Genomic DNA, 23,800 nt, shown 5'->3' with positions numbered 1-23,800 from the left:
TAAGTCCAAGTACTGAATCACTCATTCCTGCCAGATGATCGCAGCTAAGTCTCCAACTCCTCCCACATTTGTTCCTATTAAATAGTTTCATTTCATTTAATAAACAGTAGAGGGCACTCTTAGAATAAGAAATCTAGCAAACTGCCCAAAGTCTTACCTCTACGCATATAAAATTCTTTTATTGCTAGGATTAAACAATTCAAGGAATTTCTAAGTGAACTTAAAATGTGACATAATTTTATTGTATTAGTGTATTGCTCTTGATTTTTCAACCTTTCCTTGAAAACTTTGTTGACTTATTTTAGCTAATAGTATGTGGACATGACAGAAGCTAAATGTAACTAAATGCTTGAGTCAGTCTGTTGTGCCTTTGCTCAAGACTCTATACTTTGAACCTCTAGAATTTTGAAAGAATATATGTATTTTTCAGCTACCAATTTTGTGTTAATTTGCTATGGCAAATTAGAAATAGAAAATAGTACAAACAAATACAGGAAATGCTAGAGTTGAATTACAAGTGTCAATAATAACTTACAAATTGCCAGGCATAGTAGTATACTACTTTAATCCCAGCACTTGCAAGGCAGAGGTGAGAGGATTGCTTTGCGCTTGAGGCTAGCCTGGGACTACAGAGTGAGTTCCCTATCGGCCTGGGCTAGAATGATACCCTACCTTAACCACACCCCCAATAAAAGAACTCAGAAATTAAAAAGGAAATTTATCATAGCACTATCCACTGAGAGAACCTAGAAATATTGACATCACAGTAACAATCATGTCCAGATTTTTGTCTCTACTATTTCTGAGTAAAAGGAATCTAGGCACCTTTGAGAAATGCCTGATTCCCAGGCTAAAGCAAAGGAACTGTTCAGTGATCTTAGAGCATCAAAAATAGTAATGTCTGGGTGTGATGGTTCATGCCTATAATTCCAGAATTCAAGCGGCTGAGACAGGAGGACTGCTGTGAGATTCATGCCAGCTTGAACCACATAGCGAGTTCCAGGCCAGTCAGAGTTATAGGACTGAACCCTGTCTCAATCTCCCAACCCCCCACCAAAAAAGAATAATGATGGGAAACTGGGGAGATGGCTTAACAGTTAAGGTGCTTGCCTGCAAAGCCTAAGGACCCAGGTTTGATTCCCCAGTACCCACATAAGCCAGATGCACATGACGGTGCATGTGTCTGGAGTTCGTTTGCAGTGGCTAGAGGCCCTGACATGCCAATTCTCTCTCTCTCTCTCCCTCTTTGCTTTTCTCTCTCACACTTTCTCTTTCTCTCTGAAATAAATAAATAGGGCTGAAGAGATGGCTTAGCGATTAATGCTTGCCTGCAAAACCTAAGGACCCATGCTCTACTCTCCAGATCCCATGTTAGCCAGACACACAAAGGTGAGGCAAGCGCAAGGTCACACATGCCCACTAAGTGGTGCAAGCATCTGGAGTTGGATTGCAGTGGCTGAGGCCCTGGTGTGCCAATGCTCTTTCTCCATCTGTCTCTCTCTCTCTCTCTAAAAATAAATAAATAAATAATAAAAACAAGTAAATAATTTTTTTAAATGATGATGGGGGCTGGAGAGATGGCTTAGCAGTTAACCACTTGCCTGTGAAGCCTAAGGACCCCGGTTTGAGGCTCAATTCCCCAGGACCCACGTTAGCCAGATGCACAAGGGGGCGCAAGCATCTGGAATTCGTCTGCAGTGGCTGGAAGCCCTGGCGCACCCATTCTCTCTCTCTCTCTCTCTGCCTCTTTCTCTGTCTGTCACTATCAAATAAATAAATAAAAATAAACCAAAAAATTTTTTTTAAAAATGATGATGGTAATTGATTACACACACACACACACACACACACACACATATATATATATCCCAAGAGTTCATAGTCATAGTGAAACATAAAGAGAGAAGGGAGGCTTTTCTTCACAGAATAATTCTGGCTAATAAATATACAAGAATTGAAATAATTGGGAATTTAATTAGCAACTGCCAACATACTATTTAATATTTGTAAGGAAATTTAATGGATGCTAAAACAACTGGATGAAATCTTGTTGGGGAACAAAATATCTACACGGTTTCAAAGTTCACCCCACACTTTAAAAAATTATTTTTATTTATTTGAGAGATAGTGAGAAAGGCAGAGAGAGAGAGAGAATGGGTGTTCCAGGGCCTCTAGCCACCGTAAATGAACTCCAGATATGTGTAACACTTTGTGCATCTGACTTACATGGGTCCTGGGGAATTGAATCTGGGTTCTTTGGCTTTGCAGGCAAGTGTCTTAATTGCTAAGCTATCTCTCCAGCCCATATATATATATATCCCACACCTTTATAGTAGAAAAATTAAGTGAATACTGTCTTAACAAAGTGATCAAACTTAGGATGGTCAGTAATGGGACAACCTAGCATCATGTGTCCTCTGAGGCAATTCAATGAAGACACATATGTTCAATAAGTGAAATGTACGATCTTGTATTATATACTTGACTGAAAACAATATCTAGGATACCTCTATGATAACTGAAAAGTTTAAATATCAGATAATATTGTACTAATATTCCACTTGTTGGTCATAATAATGGTGTTTTGTGGCATATAAAAAAAATTACCCTTTTCATGTTTGGCATGCTGACATAATGAGGAATAAAATGTCATGATTTTTATTTCTTTCCAACTTGCTCAGAAAAAAAAAAAACATGTGTGTTTTGAAAGAGAGAAAGACAGAGAGAGAAAGAAAGGAGAGAGAACAAAGGGGATGGGGAAAGAATGCAATTATATAAATGTTCTAACAATTGATGAATCTAGGTGAGGAACTTAAGCATGCTCATTTCAATTCCTCTAGGCTAGTAATTTTTTTTGTTTTGTTTTGTTTTTTGTTTTTTGAGGTAGGGTCTCACTCTAGCTCAGGCTGACCTGGAATTAACTATGTAGTCTCAGGGTGGCCTTGAATTCATGGAGATCCTCCTACCTCTGCCTCCCGAGTGCTGGGATTAAAGGTGTGCACCAACATGCCCGGCCATTAGGCTGGTAATTTATTCAAAATAAAAGCTTAAAGTAAAATACTGTATTAAGGATTATGTCTAACAAAGGATGTATAAGCCTCCAAATTTATCTTAAAATTTTGTCAAATTTTTTCAAATCTAGGTCCTTAATATTTTCTCAGAAGTTCTATTGAACACATGGGCTTTACTCTGGAAAATTCCTATGGTATATTTTCCACATGACAAAGGTCTATGAGCTCCTAGATATAGCATTTGGATGGAGAAAGAAGAGAGAAGAAGTCTTTATAAACATACAAATGCAACAAAGAAAACAAATAATAGTTCAAGGTTTAGAATAAACAGAAGCCATATTTTAGAAGAAGAAGAGCTTTCTAAGGATGTAGCATTAAAACTGGCATGAAGAGCCGGGCGTGGTGGCACACGCCTTTAATCCCAGCACTCGGGAGGCAGAGGTAGGAGGATCGCCGTGAGTTCGAGGCCACCCTGAAACTACATAGTGAATTCCAGGTCAGCCTGGGCTAGAGTGAGACCCTACCTCGAAAAACCAAAAAAAAAAAAAAGACTGGCATGAAGGATAAAATCAATGGATACGTGAAGAGGAAACAAAGAGGATAAGATACTTCTGAGCAAAGGGAATCATACATGCAAAAGTTCTCTCATGTTTACAATAGCAGCACTCTACAGGAACTAACATGTAATAAAATGGGGTAGAAAGCAGTGGGAGATGAAATCAGAGCCTAGGAAGTTGGGGCTTTGAAGACCAGAATGAGCTTAAGCTTCTTTCTAATTGACATGGCTGGTTTTATTTGAGAATGTGGCATCTCCACAGGCTTATATATTGAGAAGAGCCTTCTGGGTGCCACCAATTAAATCAGCATCTCTGGGGAAGGAGCTATCCCAACCAAGCCTCATTAGTTTAAAAAAGCTTCCTTGGTGATTTCAGTAAGCACCCAGAGATGGGAACCTAAGAGGGAAAATGTAGCTCAAGTAGAGAGCTTAGACTTCTCTTGACCTAAAAGGTAAATTCTTTGTAGAGCCACGGTTATTTTGTACTAAATTTTCCAGGAAAAGTTCTTTCCCACATGGAATCTGAGATAAAACTGGTTCGACAGTTTGCAGAGACACAGCTGATAGGGTGATTGCAAGCAAATGTCACTTCAGTAAACCTAGGAAGCAGGAGCACTTGTTTGTTGCTTTTTTAAACTTTATATTTATTTATTTATTTGAGAGAGAAAAAGGGGAAGAGGAAGAAAGAGGGAGAGAGAGAATGGGCCCGCTAGGGCCTCCAGCCACTGCAAACAAACTTCATGTGCCTTCTTGTGCATCTGGCTTATGTGGGTCCTGGGGAATAGAACCATGGTCCTTTGGCTTTGCTGGCAAACTAACCACTGCCCTCCCATTGTTTTTTGTTTCATACAAATGATGCTGGGCAATCTTTAGAATATCACTAGGTCTGTGCTTGTCAGAACATGCATTATGATGGAGTGTTATCCCTTTTCTTTGAGACTTTTGCTTATTCTAAGCCTTTATCTAAGGTCTGTACTATAGGATGTCCATAGAATACACATGCACCACTGGCATCTCACAGAGTTTCAGAGTTGTTTGGTATCACTCATTTTGAATATTCACCTTCATTTCCACAAATATCCTCTTGCTTACAGGTGTCCTTACCTCCATAGTCACAGTGTGACAACTCACCTTGAGTCTTGATCTCTCATATCAATTCTGGCTTTCTTCTGTACCCTTTCCTGTCAAAGTGCACACCTTGCTGTATTGATTTTGCCATTCTAAAATTACTACCAACTTCTGTAAAAATAGCTTATCTAATTAATGACAATACTTACCATTTCTTGAATTCTTACTCTATACTCATCTTGGAATAGCAAGTGTATCCCACCTCCAGATGGCCTGACAAAAATATGTTGTTTATGGCCTAGGGTAAATGCATTCAATTTCACATAGATTTGGGGAAATGTGTGAGAATGTTTCAGATGTAAGGCATAGTTAGAGCAAAGACTCCAGAGCAGGTACCCAGAGTCTTCTAATCTCCCAGGATTCAAGCTGGACATACTACAAGCAATTGGAAATAAGAAAGTCATCTGTGCATTGTGGTGGATTTTGTTGTGGATGCAGAGAGAAAGCCATGATAGAGAGTTGTTATGCATGACTGACTAACAGTAGAAGGCCAATCGACTTGAGGAACCTAGCAAGGTGGTATGACCTGTATTTTTTTCTTGTCAGACAGTTAATTATGCTATCTTTCCTTTTTTTCAGGTTTTTCAGGGGAATCAAGATTCCTTCACACCTAGGGTGAACTCTCTAGACCCTCCATTACTGACTCGATATCTTCGAATTCACCCCCAGAGCTGGGTACACCAGATTGCCCTGAGGCTGGAAATTCTGGGCTGTGAGACCCAGCAACTGTACTGAGGCAGCCTCTGTAAACCCAGTTCATTACCCTTGTCTGCCTCCTCAGCTCCAGGATATTCCCTAACTCAAGACTATAGTTCCTCTGAGGCTTCAGATTATATATTGCCCCATGCTGTTAAATTCATCATTATCTTTTCTATGTATTTAAAGTATACATTTGTAGAAGACACTGCTCTGAAGCTTCCCATATTATTAATCCTACATTTTCTGAAAATTTAAGCATATAGCAGAGCCAGCACTTCCTCCACTGTGGGAAAACAGTATGTTAAAAGTTGGCAGAGGTCCAGAGGGCTTAGTGGTTAATGCCTTTGTCTGCAAAGCCAAAGGACCCAGGTTTGATTCCCCAGGACCCACGTTAGCCAGATGCACAAGGGGGCGCAAGCATTTGGAGTTCATTTGCAGTGGCTGGAGGCCCTGGTGCACCCATTCTCTCTCTCTCTTTCTCTCCCTATTTCTCTAATAAATAAATAAATAAAAAAGATATTCTTTAAAGTTGCAATCAAGAGCCTTTAACTGCTGAGACATCTCTCCAGCCCTTAAATGTATTTTAAGCAAGCATTATATCATTAAGCTATATCTCCAACCTCTTAAACTGTGTGAATCCCAACCCCATATGAGGTGGCATAACTGAATGTGGGAGTCAGGAAAATTTTGGCAACACTAAACGTTTTCTGAACATGCAGTGATTAACAATTCAAAATTGTGTAATAATCTGAAGGTATTTCTGGCAGTGCTCACATGTGTTGCATCCTGTGACTTCACTGGAGTCTTGGTTCTGAGCACACAGCATGTACACTGCACTGCACATGCTATCATGTCATGCAATGCCGACAAATACTACTGTTCTATTTCTATAGTATGAACATCCTCTCACAAAGCTGAATTCTGAGTTATCAATACAGTGACAATGTAACTGGATTTACACTATAGAATCCTCAAAACATAAAAGCCACAAGTTTCTAGCTTTGGGTATTATTCTGAGGTGAAGATGATTGCTAAGGTAATAAAAAATATTTATAGCCAGGCGTGGTGGCTGAGGTAGGAGGATTGCTGTGAGTTCCAGGCCACCCTGAGACTACATAGTGAATTCCAGGTCAGCCTGGGCTAGAGTAAAACCCTACCTCAAAAAGCCAAAAAGAAAACAATTAAGAAACTATCTAATACAACAATCTGAGAAGTATTTTAAGCTCACCTCTGGTTACCTCTAGAAGCTTAGGGTTTGATTTGCTTGGAGAATAGGATAAAGGATTTAGGAACTGTAAGATATCAGACATGACTCAGAGGTACCTGAAGGTTACTGAGTATCTACCCTCACACACATCCTGGTAAACCATGATCAAGGACCAACTGGGGCCACGGCACAAGGCCTGCATCTCTTATCTCAAGGAAGGTCAGGCTCTGAGGCTCAAATTATGCTCTCTAGTTTACTCTGTGAAATTAGGCTAAAGCTACATATCATCTGAAACACACAAATGTATGTAGCAATCCCTGAAACATCTTTGCTCATATGTCAGACTTGTGTGTTATGAATTACAAAGTTTTTACTATATGTACACATATTTCTGCTCTTTTAGAGACATTGTGGTTCAATTTCAGAAAACAGACTTTTAATATTTTCCATCATCAATCATTAGCAAGTATCAAATTGGTATATCTTTGCATTGTATTTTACAAGAATATTTGATTTTCCAAATAGCTCTTTGATAATATAGGATATTGCCATTGCTCTTGGTTGCCCACAAAACTAGATGATATGTCCCTATTGCTAAAGACACCACACATTTCAGTTGCAGGACAGAGAAACTAAAACTGAAACTGAGCTGGACGCTTCCTTCTCACTGGTTAGCTTTCTTTGTGCCAGAAGGTGCTATGTAAGCTGCTGGGAGAGAAAAGCCATCAACAGTCCTACCCAGCCATGGGCCCTAGGTACTCCACACCTGACCTATCGGGCAAGATATGTCCACTGGTGCAATAGTAGCATGAATGTTAAAGAAGTACCAACTGGGGCTGGAGAAATGTCTTAGTGGTTAAGGCATTTGCCTGTGAACCCAAAGGAACCAGGTTTGATTCCCCAGGACCCATGTAAGCCAGATGCATAAGGGGCACATGCAACTGGAGTTCGTTCACAGTGGCTAGAAGCCCTGGCATGCCCATGCCCATTCTCTCTCAATCTCTCTCTCTCTCTCTCTCTCTCTCTCTCTCTTTCTCTTTCTAATTTTTTTTTTTTTATTTGAGAGCGACAGACACAAAGAGAAAGACAGAGGGAGAGGGAGAGAATGGGCGCGCCAGGGCTTCCAGCCTCTGCAAACGAACTCCAGACGCGTGCGCCCCCTTGTGCATCTGGCTAACGTGGGACCTGGGGTACCGAGCCTCGAACCGGGGTCCTTAGGCTTCACAGGCAAGCGCTTAACCGCTAAGCCATCTCTCCAGCCCTCTCTTTCTCTTTGATTGCAAATAAATAAATAAGTAATTTAAAAAGAAAAAAGAAGTGCCAACTGATTTCTGGTTCAATCTGAAACCTGCTCTGAAAGAGGGATTTCATGCCTGGTACTGGCAAAAAAAAAAAAAAAAAAAAAAAAACTGTATTTGTTCCCATAGATTAGAACTGCTTGAAACTTCAATCACAGAAGTTTATTACCATATTGGGCAGTGGTTAATGGTTAATGCAGAGTTGCATAGCGAAATTGCATAGGAAGTAAGCATGGTATACTCAAACAGTATATCTAAACCATCTTCTCCAAGACTCAGAGAAACTTGCAGAAGGGACAGAAAGAATGTAAGAGCAAGAGGATCGGGGACCAGGGCTGTGAAACAGTCTTCTGGACATGACATGCCATTACACTCATGAATTCATAGCAGTTGTGGTTTCCTGCACAAGACAGAGCTTGTCAACACATTACCATAAATGGGGGTAGGATACATGAGATTCCACACCTCCCAGAATAGCTAATGGCAGCTTGTGGTTGCTAAGAGAGGAGGAGTCAGGTTCGTCTGTAGTGTAGCCACTGGCAAGTTGGCTATTTCATGATAAATAACCTTCCACCCATGATCATGCAAGCAACCCTAATTTAACTCAATTGGTAATAACTACTTTTTTTTCTGTGGTAGAGTCTCACTCTATTCCAGGCTGACCTAGAATTCACTCTGTAGTCCCAGGCTAGCATTAAACTCACAGCAATCCTCCTACCTCTGCCTCTGCATGATGGTGCATATCTATCATATGTTACTGGAAGGTGAAGGCAGGAGGATCAGGAATCCAAAGGTATCCTCAGCTACACAGAAAGTTGGAGACCAGCCTGGGCTATTTGAGATACAAACAAGAATGCCATTAAAGGATTTGGCTTGAGTTTTGGACAGAATTTCCAGCCCAATTGTGTAGTTCCTTCCTTTCCTCTTCCCTTGCTTCCTTGTTGTTTCTTCTGACTGCATTCCTTGAATAAATTATGTGCACTGGAGTGCTTATATCAGAATTTGATTCTAAAACAAAATATGAAACACTCAATTATCTAGTTTTAAGCTACCATGTTAGTGTTTTCATTGTAATTTCATTAAATTCACTAATACATGGAGCATTAAGATCTTTATACTGTTAAAAGTTAATAGGGGGCTGGAGAGATGGCTTAGCAGTTAATCACTTGCCTGTGAAGCCTAGGGACCCTGGTTTGAGGCTTGACTCCCTAGGACTCACGTTAGCCAGATGCACAAGAGGGCACACAGGTCTAGAGTTTGTTTGCAGTGGCTGGAGGCCCTGACATGCCCATTCTCTGTTTATCTCTATCTGCCTCTTTCTCTCTCTGTCTGTCACTCCCAAATAAATAAATAAATTTTTAAAAATTAAGTTAATAGGGTCAGATTGGAGAGATTGCTTAGTGGTTAAAGGCGTTTGTTTCCAAAGCCTGCCAACTTGGGTTCTAGTACCTGTGTAAAGCCAGATGCACAAAGTGGCACATGTTTCTAGAATTCACTTGCCTTGGCAGAAGGCCATGATGCACCGATACCCACTGCCTCTGTCTACCTCTTTCTCTGTCTCTGTCTCTCTTTCTCTCTCAAAGAAATAAATAAATGTTTTTTTAAGTTAGTAGGGTAGGAAGCCTCTAAGCTGGTCCTAATACTCCCTGACTTCTGGTATACAGCTTGTGCCATTTCTTCCCTGTTAGTGTGTGTTAGGCTTTGCCTAGCAAATCAACTCTGATCAATAGAATGAGGCAAAACTGATGAGACATTCCTTGTCCTTCTTATGAGATGAAGTTACAAGACATTCTGACTTCATTTTTGCTCTTCCTCTTACTCTCTCTCACGTGGAGTCCTTACTCTTGGGGAAGCCAGTATCATATTGTGATATGTCCTATGGAAGTAGCTCACCTGGTAAAAAACTAATGTCTCCAGACAATAGTGAAGAAATGAGACCTGACTACAGACTCTTGAGTGAGCTTGGAAGACTACTGATCCTGGAGATGATTGAAATACTGATACACCTTGACTATAACCCTGTGAGAAACCTTGAACCAGAGGTTCCCAGCAAAACCATGCCAAGATTCCTAATCCCTTCTCCCTTCCAAAAATAAACTCAGAAGCAATGTGTGTTATTTTAAGCTACTAAGATTTGCAGTAATTTATAATACAGAAATATATTATAAATGCTAATATTGGTATCAGAAATAATGACTAAAAATAGTTGTTGCTTTGAAACCTAGAAGTGGAGAGAGAAGAAATTTGAGAAACATGGTAGAAAAAGCTTTACTTGTTTGAACAGACAGTCATAAATATGGACTTTGGGTTTGGGGGTGTGGCTCAGTACTTATAGGTCCTGCCTAGAAATATGGATTTTGAAGACATTGCTGTTGATAGCTCCGAAAGAAGCATGGAAACTAGATGAAAAGGGGTTCTTGCTGTGTACTGGCAGAAGCCTTAGCAATGCTATTGCTTGCACTATCATGGGAAGTGTGAAATGTGTGTAAGGAACTGGCTGATACAGCTAAGATTTTCAAGTAAATTGTTCAAGTTCGTACTGTTTATGATAAAGAGTGAAAAGAGGATGTATTGTGATCTATAGAAACAACATGATATTAAATATTTTAATTTACAGTAGCTAAAATTTGGTGCTAATTTTATATATAGCAATAGATAATTTATATATACCAGTTATATTGCAAACATTACAGCAAGCACAGAATGCTGATTATTAGCTTCTGCTACAGCCTCTCAATCTGTTATCTAACCTGCAGTGATCAAGACTGAAACTCTGGGCTGGGGAGATTGCTTAGTGGTTAAGGCATTGGCTGACAAAGCCAAAGGATCCCAGTTTGACTTTCCAGGACCCACGTAAGCCAGATGCACAAGGGGTGCATGTGTCTGGAGTTCGTTTGTAGTGGCTAGAGGCCCTGGCACACCCATTTTCTCTCTCTCTTTCTCTCTCTCTCTCTCTCTCTCTCTCATTCTTTCTCTCAAATAAATAAATAAATAAATATTTTTTAAAAGATTGAAATGCCTCCAACTCCTGTTACATCCTTCAGATCTTCCAAATCCTAGGAAAGGAGTGTGTTTAATTCTTTGATGAAGAAGGCAAACTTCTCATGCAGATTACCCCATCATTAATGTTGGAAGCTTGGAGGTATTTCAGAAAGTATGCAACTTTTAGTCTATTTCACTGGGCTCTACTGTGTCCTTGCCAGACTTCTACACTTGCTTTCTCAAATTTCATACCATATTCCCTTTCTTTAGTAACCCCCTTTAGGTCCTCTTTCTTCATGACTCTATTAGACTTGCAGCATCATAATGTTCAGAAGTTTTCTTTAAAGGCCTCCCTTAAAAATATTAACTATTCCAGCACTGGAAATTTTTGATATGTAATGTGATGTCTTATGAAAAATATTCTCAACACAAAAGAAAAAATTAGTTCTGTTTAGTCCTTGATTCACATAGGTATTTCTCAGTGCTGGGTATCAAAGCCAGGGTCTCACACACACGAGGCAAGCACTGTATCACTAAGATATATACTTCTAATCCCATATGGCATTTATCATTTTGCATATTGCAGCAAAGGGCTGTCACTTCAGCACATCCAAATGAATATCCAACCATTCTGTCACCAGAAGGGGGAAATGCTACTCAACATTGCCAGTAGTGCAGCCTAAGGAGACCCCCCTCAAAGCCACAGAGGCCTCAACTCAGGGGCAGCTAGGTTCTTGAACTCCACCACAGAAAATAATTCAAAGAGTCAGGGTGAAACAAAGTTACTTTATTGATTTAGCAGAAAGACAAGACATACTCATACAGTAAAGTGTGGAGCGAGACATGCCTAAATGCCTCAGAAGTAGCTATGTATGGGATTTGGGGGCTTTGAAACTACTTAATTGGCACCTACATTTGTATATTCAAGTATGTGGGAACCAAGAGGAAAGCCAGTCCTCTCCTGGCAAACACTCATGGCGCTGGAAAGTGCTGTGGGAGCTACTATGTAATAATGGTTAACAATCGCACGAATAAGCAGGAGACTGCAAGCTACACAACCCACCAGATGGACAAGAGGTGCACACTTGTGAATAGTGGCACACAGCCTTTGTGGGTAACCAACTGCCCTCCAATTGGACATGAGGCCTGTTCAGTGGGAGATAACTCATAACTGGTGCTGGGAACCACTAGTGCCCCACAAACAGAAAACTCACAACCCCCAGAGAGAAGCCCCATTGTTCTCCGGACAAACTGGGTGAGTATCCTCGTCAAAATTATATGTATATCCCCCTTAATCAAAACTTCTCTCACCCTTGGTTGGAGAATCTGTTTTATTTTACAGATGGTCAAGAATACAGGGAGATCCAAGATCCATCAATTTGATGAGAAATGATAGCCGACTGTTCACTAGATGTGCCACCTCTACTAGGTTGACTGGGGTACAGAAGAAACTGCAGAGGAAGCAGCAACAAGAATATTGCTCCAATGTTAGCCTGACAACTGCCTCCAGAGAAACACAACAAACATGGAGGTGAACTGAAACACATCATTACAGAAATACAGAGAACTCAATACAAAAAAACAAAAGAACTTCTAACACACCCAAGGCTCAGGGATTGTTGCAGAAGAGGGTGTGGGAAGATTGTAACAGCCATGGAGTGGGTAGAAATATCCTGAGGTACAGCCCATGCTCAGAAACTAACAGAGACCCTAATTACCCTACAGTGAATACCAAGGACCCTACTGAGGAGGGTCCTCAGGAAAATGGGGATGGAGGGGTGAGGGGATACAAGACTACAAGCTATGTAATATAAGAAGATATATATATAATTGTGTGTTGATACATTCCTTTTTCTTATCCTTTGAAATTCTGTCCTTGAAGAAGAGATTTGCTAGGTACATTGTGAAAGCTAGCAGCTGTAAAAGGGAGTTCTAGTAGAGATAAAGACATTAATCAAAAGAATTATCAGACCCTGAGGATACTCAACACTTACCAAAGCAGAGATCCAGATGCTCATAAGAGCTCATAACTGACGTAGACTTAAAACTCACTCACTACAGCTCAGAGAATTTTGTAGAAGAGGAGGCAGAAAGATTGTAAGAGCCCCAAGTTAGACATCATGCCCAGAGGGATTCCCTCCTCCCAAAAATAAATGACTGCTGCTCCCACAACACATAAACCACAACCCCATAAGGAATACCTGCAACCACTGAGGAGGGCCCCAGCAGAATGGGGGGCAGGGATGAGTGAAAAGAGGGTACCAACATATGATGTATCCAAACAAAATATGTTGTGAAGAAGGAGGAGAAGCAGCAGAAGAAAATGAATTATTATTTTTTAATTTTTTATTTGCATACATGCATGCATTATGTGTATCTGTGGAGTGGGGATGTCCAAACCACATGCATGTGGTCAAGAGGACAACCTTGAGGTATCTGTGCTCTTCTTCCTGCTTTTTTTCAATAGGCTCTCTTGCTGCTGCAAATGAAGTTGACTAGATTTGAATTTTCTTGGCTCCACTCCCATTGCTACAGGTTCATTGGGATCATAGATGTATGTGCCACTTTGCATCTGGCTGCATGTGACTGATAGGGAGAATTGAATTTGGATGGGTAGGCTTTGCAAGCAAGTCTTTACAGCTGAACCATCTTCTCACCCAGGAATTGTTATTTACACATAGGTCATAAGGAGACTGGGCTGAAGGCATAGTCCACTAGCCATTTTAACAATCTCATTTGAGATAGTTCTCAGAGAAGAGAGTATAGTCATTTCTTTTTAAGGTAATCTAATCAGTTCTGTCAAAATTCCTGGGTGTCAACTCTTGAGAGATGGAAATCAGAATCAGAAGAGAGAGGGAGAAGTCTCTTTTCCTTTCTCTTGTCCTTTCTAATTCCTAGCTAACTATCCTGACTAAATCCTGTCATCATAATAATGTTCTTTTCCCTACTGACATTAAATAGTACCTTCGCCCATTAAAGTTTGATATATGCATAACTATAAGGTATAGCAAAAACCTAGTGAATATATTATCTTGATGTTCTTCACTCTTAATAGAATACTACTATAAAAGTGGGTTTGGGGCTGAGAAAATTGTTCAAAGGTTAGAGACACTTGCTTACAAAACCTGCATCTAGAGTTCTTTTGCAGAGGCAGGAAGCTCTGGCATGCCCATACTCACTCACTCTCTGTCTGACCCCCCCCCCCGCTTGCTCGCTCACTCTTGCTCTTGCTTTTAAATATTTTTTTTGTTCAGTTTTTATTTATTTATTTGAGAGCAACAGACACAGAGAGAAAGACAGATAGAGGGAGAGAGAGAGAATGGGCGCGCCAGGGCTTCCAGCCACTGCAAACGAACTCCAGACGCGTGTGACCCCTTGTGCATCTGGCTAATGTGGGACCTGGGGAACCGAGCCTCGAACCGGGGTCCATAGGCTTCATAGGCGAGCGCTTAACCACTAAGCCATCTCTCCAGCCCTTGCTCTTGCTTTTAAATAAATAAATAATTTTTTTAAAGAGTGGGCTTTGCTGGGCATGGTAGCGCACACCTTTAATCTCAGTAATTAGGATGCAGAGATAAGAGGACTGTTGTGAGTTCAAGGCCATTCTGGTACTACAGGAGTGAATTCCAGGTAAGCCTGGGCTAGAGTGAGACCCTATCTTGAAAAAAAAAAAAAAGAGTGGGTTTGGATATCAATGCAGATGTGTATTCGTGGACAGGAAAAAAAGATGCCTGTGTGTTTAACCTTCAGAGACTGGGTAAGTGTCAAGAATGGCTAATGACATCATAAAGAATGGTAAAATTCTATCTGAAGCTCCAGTGACCAAAGGGGAAACTTCTGGCTAGCTTCTTCTGAAGACTGTTTCCCTCCTTGGATACATTTTGGCTCAGTTAATTTTCAGGTAAGTGACTTCCCACCAGACATAGGTCTCTTTAAGCCCTGTCAAACAGTAAATGAATGCAGCAGTTATAAATGTCTTAGTTAGGTAACAGCCCAAAACACTGTTACCAATGATCTATCAGGAGTTCTTTTGTTCTATTTGGATCAAAATTGTAAGTAGGTAAGGAGTAGTTTCCAGTGCTGGTAGTCCTAAGCCCTTGAGTGCCTAGTCCCTATATATAGCTCCAAGCCCTGAGAACTAGAGACTATGGCTCCAGGCCTTGGAAGCCAGAGATTTATAGTTCCCGATTTTCAGATGAGTCTTACCTGCTGTGGGTTCCCATTGCCAGCAGCCCAGCACTCAGTAGCTACTGAAGTCCTCCACTCCAAGCAGCAGCTGAAGACAGAAACAGTTGTCAGCAGTAAGCACCAGTTAAATGTTGCAGCTTCTAAGCTTTGAGGAGTATGGACTCTCGGCTTTCATAGTAGTTAGCCTTTGGTGTCAGGATCCTCAGGTTTGGCAGCTCCCACAAATTCTTCCAATGACCTGGACCTATAGTTACTCACTCCTTGCCTACTGCCTTCTCTGTATTTCTACTAACACCACTCTACTGCCACTCTGCTACTAAGCCTCTTCATGTTATCAGCTCATTCCTCTCAATTCCACTTGGGATAAATATCACTAGTAACTTTCAAAAGTCTTTCAGGGCTGGAGAAGTGGCTCAGTGGTTAAAGGAGCCTGCTTTATTGCAAAACCTGACGGCCTAAGTTCAGTTCCCCAGTACCTATGTACAGCCAGATGCACAGGGTGGCACATGGATCTGAAGTTCCTTTGCAGTGTGGCAAGAGACCCATTCTCTCTCTCTCTCTCCTTGCAAACAAATAAATTATATTACTCACACACATATCTTTCATTTGGCCTAAATTTGCAACAGAGGGGGGCAGCATTAGAAGGGCTCTCACAACTGACTCAAATGTGAACAGCCTGCTTATAAATGCAAGAAAGTGTAGCATGAATACAACGTGCAAATGAAGAATTGTATTTGTACCAGTTATAGCCCAGCCTCCATTTCCACCAGTAACTGGCTTCTTGCTGAGTTACCAAGGAAGAATCCCACTCCCATCTTGAGGGAAAATAGCTACGTGGTCATTTAATGTTCACCAAAGCTTTTCTTGACCGGCACACTGCCTTCCAAGGTTTTCTAGAGCAAGGTTGACTAGAGATAGGCCTCTTGGAGATCCTTATAGCTGGTGTGTTTTCAGAGTAGTTCCAAAGTATCCAAAAACAGCTAAGGTGTCATGGGTTGCAGTCCAGAAACTGCTAGAGAAGGGTATGCTTGGCTGACAGTTCCTTGCTTCAGGCTGCCAAAAATAGGGTCTATTCTTTGCAATTTGAAGACCTGCTTATTCACATCATAGAGCACTTGCAATAAAGACAGCAAACTCAATTCAATACTAAGATTCTTGACAACATTTAACAGTATGTAGCAACATTCTACAAGGCTTAACAGTGTCTAACCCCTATTCTACTGCCCTAGAGACAATTGTTTGGTTCCTCTGTCTCAACATTATAACTTAAACAGAGGTTTATTTGTCCTATAACAGGTAGTCCTGAGGTGAGCAGGTTCAAGTATAAGGTCAGTAGCCTGAAATCAATCAGAATATACATCATTCTCTTGCCCTTTTCCTCATAAGTATTGCTTTATGATTACAGGATGTCAGCTGCAACTCAAACACTTTTGAGTATTCAAGGCGATATGTGGAAGAAATGGTAGCATCAGCTATTTTATCAAGATAGGCCAAAGCCTACCTTTTTAAAAGCTACCCATCAGATTTTTTTTTGAAGTTTTTATTAGCATTTTCCATGATTATTAAAAAAATCCCATGGTAATTCCCTCCCTCCCCACCCCCACACTTTCCCCTTTGAAATTCCATTCTCCATCATATTACCTCCCCATCACAATCATTGTACTTACATATATACAATACCAACCTATTAAGTACCCTCCTCCCTTCCTTTCTCTTCCCTTTATGTCTCCTTTTTAACTTACTGGCCTCTGCTACTAAGTATTTTCATTCTCATGCAGAAGCCCAGTCATCTGTAGCTAGTATCCACATATGAGAGAGAACATGTGGCGCTTGGCTTTCTGGGCCTGGGTTACCTCACTTAGTATAATCCCTTCCAGGTCTGTGTTGTTTTGTTATCAAGAACTGTGTTGAATGCCTAGCTGTAGGGAATTGTTGAGGAAGGGAGGAGTCATCTTTTCCAGCTTATTTCCAGTTGGATATAGAAAAGGAAAATGATGGGCTGAAGGGATGGCTCAGCAGTTAAAGGCACTTGCTTGAAAAGCCTGATGGCCCAGGTCCAATTCCCCAGTACCCATCTAAAGCCATATGCACAAAATAGCGTGTGTATCTGGAGTTCATTTGCAGTGGCAAGAAGCCCTGGCATACCCATACTCATTGTGTGTGTGTGTGTGTGTGTGTGTGTGTGTGTGTGTGTGTGTGTGTGTGTCTGTCTGTATGTCTGTCTGTTTTTTTTTTTTCTCTCTCTCAAATAAATCAATAAAAATATTTTTCAAAAAATAAAAGGAAAATGAAAAGTAGACTACTCAGGTCAGGTAAAAAGCAATTATTTTGAAAAATTCCTAAGGTCATTCAAAAATATTTATGTACTACCTATGTCCCAGGTATTGTTCAGCTGCAAACAAAAGAGCTTATGTTATATGTCAAGCAGGTGTTTGGAAATTTGTGGTAGAATAAGACAACTTTCATAAAAAGACACCAAGTTAAACAGTTCTAAGGCCGGGCATGGTGGCACACACCTTTAATCCCAGCACTCAGGAGGCAAAGATAGGAGGATCGCCATGAGTTTGAGGCCACCCTGAGACTACATAGTGAATTCCAGGTCAGCCTGGGCCAGAGTGAGACCCTACCTCAAAAAAACAAAAGTTCTGGGCTGGAGAGATGGCTTAGCGGTTAAGCGCTTGCCTGTGAAGCCTAAGGACCCCGGTTCGAGGCTCGGTTCCCCAGGTCCCACGTTAGCCAGATGCACAAGGGGGCGCACGCGTCTGGAGTTCGTTTGCAGAGGCTGGAAGCCCTGGCGCGCCCATTCTCTCTCTCTCCCTCTATCTGTCTTTCTCTCTGTGTCTGTCACTCTCAAATAAATAAATAAAAAATTTTAAAAAAAAAGATATTTTAAAAAAACAAAAGTTCTAAGATAAGACTATGTCAAGCTTGTTAAAAGAAAGAAATGAGGTTGAGAACACAGATGATGACGTGAGGGTCATGGAAAGTGGCAGGGTGCTGGATACACTTTGTAGATAAAGCTGACAGGGTTTTTCTGATGAATAAGGTATTGGATTAAAAGGTGAGTAAATATATTTGAAAGATGCTTGGCCTGTTATAACATAGTAATTTTTTTTTTTGAGTGGGGAATACCATTTGCTTTGGACATTGACCATGTTCAGGATTTACCCATACCAGTCAGTAAATTAACCTTGTGTATGACCAGTGAGAAGCTTGTTATAACAACATCTAAACTGCTATGTTCTGACTTTTCAGACAGAGCAAGAGGATATGGAGCCTCTAAAGCTGCTGAGCATTGCACTGCTGCTGTGCCCTCTCACTTGCCTCTTGTTGAAGACTGTGGATTCTCTTCCCTCTGCTTTATCAATCTTTCAAATGCAAGAAGAAGCAGGACCAAAATCAGGCTCCAGGAGTGTATTTGCTGTTAGAATAAAGGATACTGTCATCACAAGCCATAAGAGTCATCATATCTCAGGTCAGAAAAAAAAAAAAACTGATTTCATGCCTTTTTAAAAATTACTCCAGGTGGGCTGGAGAGATGGCTTAGTGGTTAAGCGCTTGCCTGTGAAGCCTAAGGACCCCGGTTCAAGGCTCGGTTCCCCAGGTCCCACGTTAGCCAGATGCACAAGTGGGCGCACGCGTCTGGAGTTCGTTTGCAGTGGCTGGAAGCCCTGGCATGCCCATTCTCTCTCTCTCCCTCTATCTGTCTTTCTCTCTGTGTCTGTCGCTCTCAAACAAAAAAAAAAAAAAAAAATTACTCCAGGGCTGGAGAGATGGCTTAGCGGTTAAGCGCTTGCCTGTGAAGCCTAAGGACCCCGGTTCGAGGCTCGGTTCCCCAGGTCCCACGTTAGCCAGATGCACAAGGGGGCGCACGCGTCTGGAGTTCGTTTGCAGAGGCTGGAAGCCCTGGTTTGCCCATTCTCTCTCTCTCCCTCTATCTGTCTCTCTCTCTGTGTCTGTCACTCTCAAATAAATAAATAAATAAATTTAAAAAATATATTTAAAAAAAATACTCTGGAAGGGAGGAGGGTACTTAATAGGTTGGTATTGTATATATGTAAGTACAATGATTGAGATGGGGAGGTAATATGATGGAGAATGGAATTTCAAAGGGGAAAGTGGGGGGGAGGGTATTACCATGGGATATTTTTTATAATCATGGAAAATGTTAATAAAAATTGTGAAAAGAAAAAAAATTACTCCCAGGGGACAAGGGGATCAATTAAAGTTGTTCTGAGGGAATACTAAAGGAAGATTTTACAAAGGAGATGAAATTACCAATAAATTTAAGACTCTCTAGTCTTGGTTTCTGCCATGCACACATGCTAGTTGAATCCATTCTGGAACTCCAATTCTGTAAAGGGCTGTGTAGGCAAAGAGGGAACCCTCTGGAATACATGTGGCAGACAGTTTTCTTTTTTCCAACATCTTTCCTTGAAGTCATATCATAGTACCTTTTCCTTCTATCCCTATGTTCTAAGGAGAAGATCCAATATCTCTAGCCTTACTTTGATCAGCAGACCTTCCCCCCAAATACTTATCAGTTGCCCTGGCCTCTTCCTCCTTTGCTCTGAGGGCTGATGCCCTTCTCTTTTCTTCCCCCTTAGCCTGCTCCAAAACTCCTAGACATACTTTATGCAGCAACAGTTTAAGGTTTTCTTGCTGGGTATGGTGGCACACGTCTTTAATCCCTGCACTTGGGAGGCAGAGGTAGGAGGATCACAGTGAGTTCAAGGACACCCCGAGAATACAGAGTGAATTCCAGGTCATCCTGGGCTAGAGTGAGACCCTACCTCGGAAAAAAAAAAAAAGAAAAGATTTTCTTATATCTTGTGCTCCTCTTTCACAAAGTAGTCTAAAAATGCAAAATAACTCGTCAGATATCTGGGACATTTGACTGATGAGGCAAGATAATACTTGTGAAAATAACTTTCTAAAATAATGTATATAACTAATATCTCACAGTCATTATAGCAAAGTATGTATATCATATTCTCAGGGCAACTGTAAGAACATTATATCTGAGGCAACTTTCTGAACTTGAACTCATGTTCATATCCCAGGCCCATCATTGCCTTGACCTGTTCTCAATAAATACATATACTTTCTCTGCAGGAAACCAGAGGTCTTGGATAAACAACTTCAGAAATCACCTATGGGATCTCTTCAAGAGCTTTGCACCTCCAGCAGCAATTTTTGCTTTTCTTATCACTTTGGCACTGATGGGGACCCTCTGCTGCCTCACGTAAGCCATTATAGGATGAGGAGATGGGAGGAGAAAAGGAATGTGAGTGAGAGGGGGATGGAAACACTCAGGATCTCCCCATCTGCTCATTTGTCTCTGCTCCTCTCAGGACTGGGTGTGTTCATTGTCACATCCAGCTGTTCATGTAGTATTGGAGATGGAGCTCAGGTGGTCTCAGGTCCTCATGCTTGCACAACAGGCACCCTGCCCCTCTGAGCTCCAGATGATTTCTTTTATTAGCTTCAGTAAGTCTTTTTTAATTTTTTTTTTTTTTTTTTGGTGGGGAGTTGAAGGTAGAGTCTCACTCTAGCCCAGGCTGACCTGGAATTCACTATGTACTCTCAGGGTGGATTCAAACTCATGGTGATCCTTCTATCTCTGCCTCCCAAGTGCTGGACTTAAAGGTAGCACCACCACGCCCAACAGCTTCAGTAACTCCTAGTTTACCTGAAAATATTTTTCTATCATATGAAGCCAAAGAGATCCCTGAAGCAAAGAACACAGGAAAACAAATTTTGTTAATTTATCAGTATTTGCCAAGGGATAACTACTTGACTGTTTCTCTCTGTTTTTGTTAGAAAAAAATGTAGAAATAAGACAAGCAATTACAAATTGGTAGGTTAGTGTATGGTAGGAGAGATCACAAAGAGAACACTATGAAAGTAATCCAGGCTATTAAAGGAGATGAGGCCAGGGAATACTTGGCCTGTTTGCAGAATAAGTAGATGGGAGTAGAAAGTAGAAATGCGGAGTCCTGGAGGGTTCGAAAAGCCAAACTACTTCTAAAATCACTGATTAATAGTCAGGTAAGCTTTGGAGAGAAGCTTTGCAAAAGAAACCACAAGCTGGTATTAAATAAACAGTATTTAGACCTTTGACCTTCCATGGGTCCTTAAGATCCTTAAGGAAGGCATACTTCCCAACACTTGCTGCAGATACAGCCATAGAGAATAATGGACTGGTGGTGGACAATGGGCCATGGAACTCCTCCTGGGAATGCAGAATGAGCCTAACCTAAGTCTGCCCAGCAAGATTCCAGGATTATTACAGGGCAGTGACTACTGTGTGTTTCTCGTTGTTCTTCTTTCCAAATGGGTATGTTTATGATGGTTACCTTCTTCTGCACTATCATTGTTATGGGGTGTGGAGATCAGAGATAGAAACTTATTTTAGTTCATAGGTCACTTAGCAAGCAGAACCACTTTGAGGCCTGAGAGAACCTCATTTTGATTAGCTACTGGATGAAGGCTACACCAAGAAACACAAAGAAGTCTCCTGAAAGCTGAGGCAAACTCTGAAGGAATTAACATAAAGGCTATCTTCCCACAGCACTCTGAGCAGCTAGGGAAATAAGCCTTCTCCTGGGAGAGAGTAAAGGTGACCTATTTCTATATCCACTATAGATAGTAGCTGTATTTCTTGTACAAAAGGAAAAGTGAAATAGATATCAAGAAAGACTGTGATCCAGATGTGGTGCACATGCCTTTAATCTCAGCACTGGGAGGCAGAGGTAGGAGAATTGCTGTGAGTTCAAAGCCAGCCTGAGGCTACGTAGCCTGGGCTAGAGCAAGACCCTACCTTGAAAAAAATAGAAATAAGAGGGGGTTGGAGAGATAGCTCAGTGGTTATGTAACTTGCCTGCAAAGCCTAAGGACACAAGTTCAATTCCCCAGTACCCACATAAAGCCAGATACTATAGGCCCTGGCAGACCCATTCCCTCTGTCATCTATCTCTTTGCTTGCAAATAAATAAATAAAAAGGAAAAAAGACTGAGACCAAGGCTGATATGCATTTACAAACATTGTTTCTTCATCCCAAGAAAAACATGAAAATCAAAAAAGCAAACCAAAGCTGGGCATGGTGGCACACCTTTAATCCCAGCACTAGGGAGGTAGAGGTAGGAGGATCACTATGAATGAGTTCGAGGCCACCCTGAGACTACATAGTGAATTCCAGGTCAGCCTGGACTAGAGTGAGACCCTACCTCAAACAAACAAACAAACAAACAAACAAACAAACAAACAAACAAAAGACATTGATGAAAACATATAAAAATATATTGCATTTAAAATTTTATTTAAATATTTTTATTTATTTGCAAAATACAACAGGAAAGGGAGAAAAGAGAGAGCACACACACCTGGGACACATGTGCCACTTCATGCATATGGCTTTAGGTGGGTACTGGAGAATCAACCAAATCCAGGCCACCATGTTTTGCAAGAAGGCACCTAATGGTTAATACTGCTTAGCCATCTCCCCAACTCCACGTATGGAATTTTAAAACCATGCAGTATTTAATGGTAATATAGATTAGAGAAAAATAGCAGAAGCAGGAAACACATTTTTTCATGAAGAGAACAAAAGCCAATAAAAATATTAAGTTAAAAAATGTTAATAAAAATTAAAAAAAAAGAAAAATAAAAATAAAAAAAGAAATAAAAAAAATAGTTAACTTTTTAATATTATCGAAATAAAAGTAGGCTTGAGTCTATAGTCACAAACGGTACTTGGCACTAGGTACATAGTAGACTGTCAGTAATACTCCCTGATTGTTAATTAACATTGCACAATAAGGATTGTAAACAGCTTCTCTGTGCACTCTTCCTCACCTTCTAAATTACCTATTTACTGCTAGCTATGGCTGTAATGAAGGCTTAGACCGGTAGCTCATTATGTGAGACAATCACCAGGGAAGCCTGATAAATCTCCCGGCTCTGGAAGCAGAGTTGTTAACCAGGAGGACTCACTGGTGCTAACAAGTATACAGGCACACATATACAAATAATTTTAGCATGGTTTATAAGATTGAATAAAATGGAAGCTGCACATGCTGGTGCATGCCTTTAGTCCCAGCACTTAGGAAGCACAGGTAAGAGAATCGCTATGAGTTCCAGACCCTACATTAAAAAAAAAAAAAAAAAAAAAAGAATTGGAGACCACTTAAATGTCCATCAGCCCTGAGCTAGCTAACTAAAACACTGCACATTAATATGATATATGCAGGCAGTAAAACATTTATGTAGACAGATAATCATGTGGAAATGTATTTATGAAATACTGTTGAGGTTTTAAGAAAATTTTATCTTAAACCGGCTGTGGTGGCACATGCCTTTAATCTCAGCCCTCAGGAGGGAGAGGTGGGAGGATTGCCATGAGTTCAAGGCCACCCTGAGGCTATATAGTGAATTCCAGGCCAGCCTGGACTAGAGTGAGACACTACCTTGAAAAACCAAACCAACCAAACAATCAATCAATCAAAAAACTAAATATAGCCGGGCGTGGTGGCGCACGCTTTTAATCCCAGCACTCGGGGGGCAGAGGTAGGAGGATTGCCATGAGTTCAAGGCCACCCTGAGATGACAGAGTTAATTCCAGGTCAGCCTGGACCAGAGTGAAACCCTACCTCGAAAAACCAAAACAAACAAACAAACAAACAAACAAACTAAATATGCAGTACAGGCAAAATGTCTCTCAGGAGCTAA

The 23,800-nt window shown here is 40.9% G+C and overlaps 2 protein-coding genes across 5 annotated transcripts in view; both read left to right on the top strand.

The window, feature by feature from the left end:
* Positions 1-5,799, top strand: part of F8 (coagulation factor VIII) — a 132,404-nt gene extending 126,605 nt beyond the window's left edge. For all 4 annotated transcript variants that reach the window (XM_045140839.1, XM_045140838.1, XM_004672647.2 and 1 more), the window contains one exon: positions 5,275-5,799. In XM_045140839.1, the coding sequence (XP_044996774.1) occupies positions 5,275-5,430 (156 nt within the window). In that variant the 3' untranslated portion in view covers positions 5,431-5,799. The remainder of the gene's footprint in view (positions 1-5,274) is intronic.
* A 12,540-nt stretch (positions 5,800-18,339) lies between these two features.
* Smim9 (small integral membrane protein 9) lies at positions 18,340-20,318 on the top strand. Its single transcript, XM_004672648.1, has 2 exons — positions 18,340-18,544; positions 20,185-20,318. The coding sequence occupies exons 1-2, from the start codon at positions 18,340-18,342 to the stop codon at positions 20,316-20,318; spliced, it is 339 nt and encodes a 112-aa protein (XP_004672705.1).
* The last annotated feature ends 3,482 nt before the right edge of the window (positions 20,319-23,800 follow it).

This window comes from Jaculus jaculus, chromosome X, assembly GCF_020740685.1.
Source record: "Jaculus jaculus isolate mJacJac1 chromosome X, mJacJac1.mat.Y.cur, whole genome shotgun sequence".
NCBI classification, from domain to species: domain Eukaryota; kingdom Metazoa; phylum Chordata; class Mammalia; order Rodentia; family Dipodidae; genus Jaculus; species Jaculus jaculus.
Note: the sequence above shows the minus strand (reverse complement) of the source record. Positions and strands in the feature narration are given on the sequence as shown.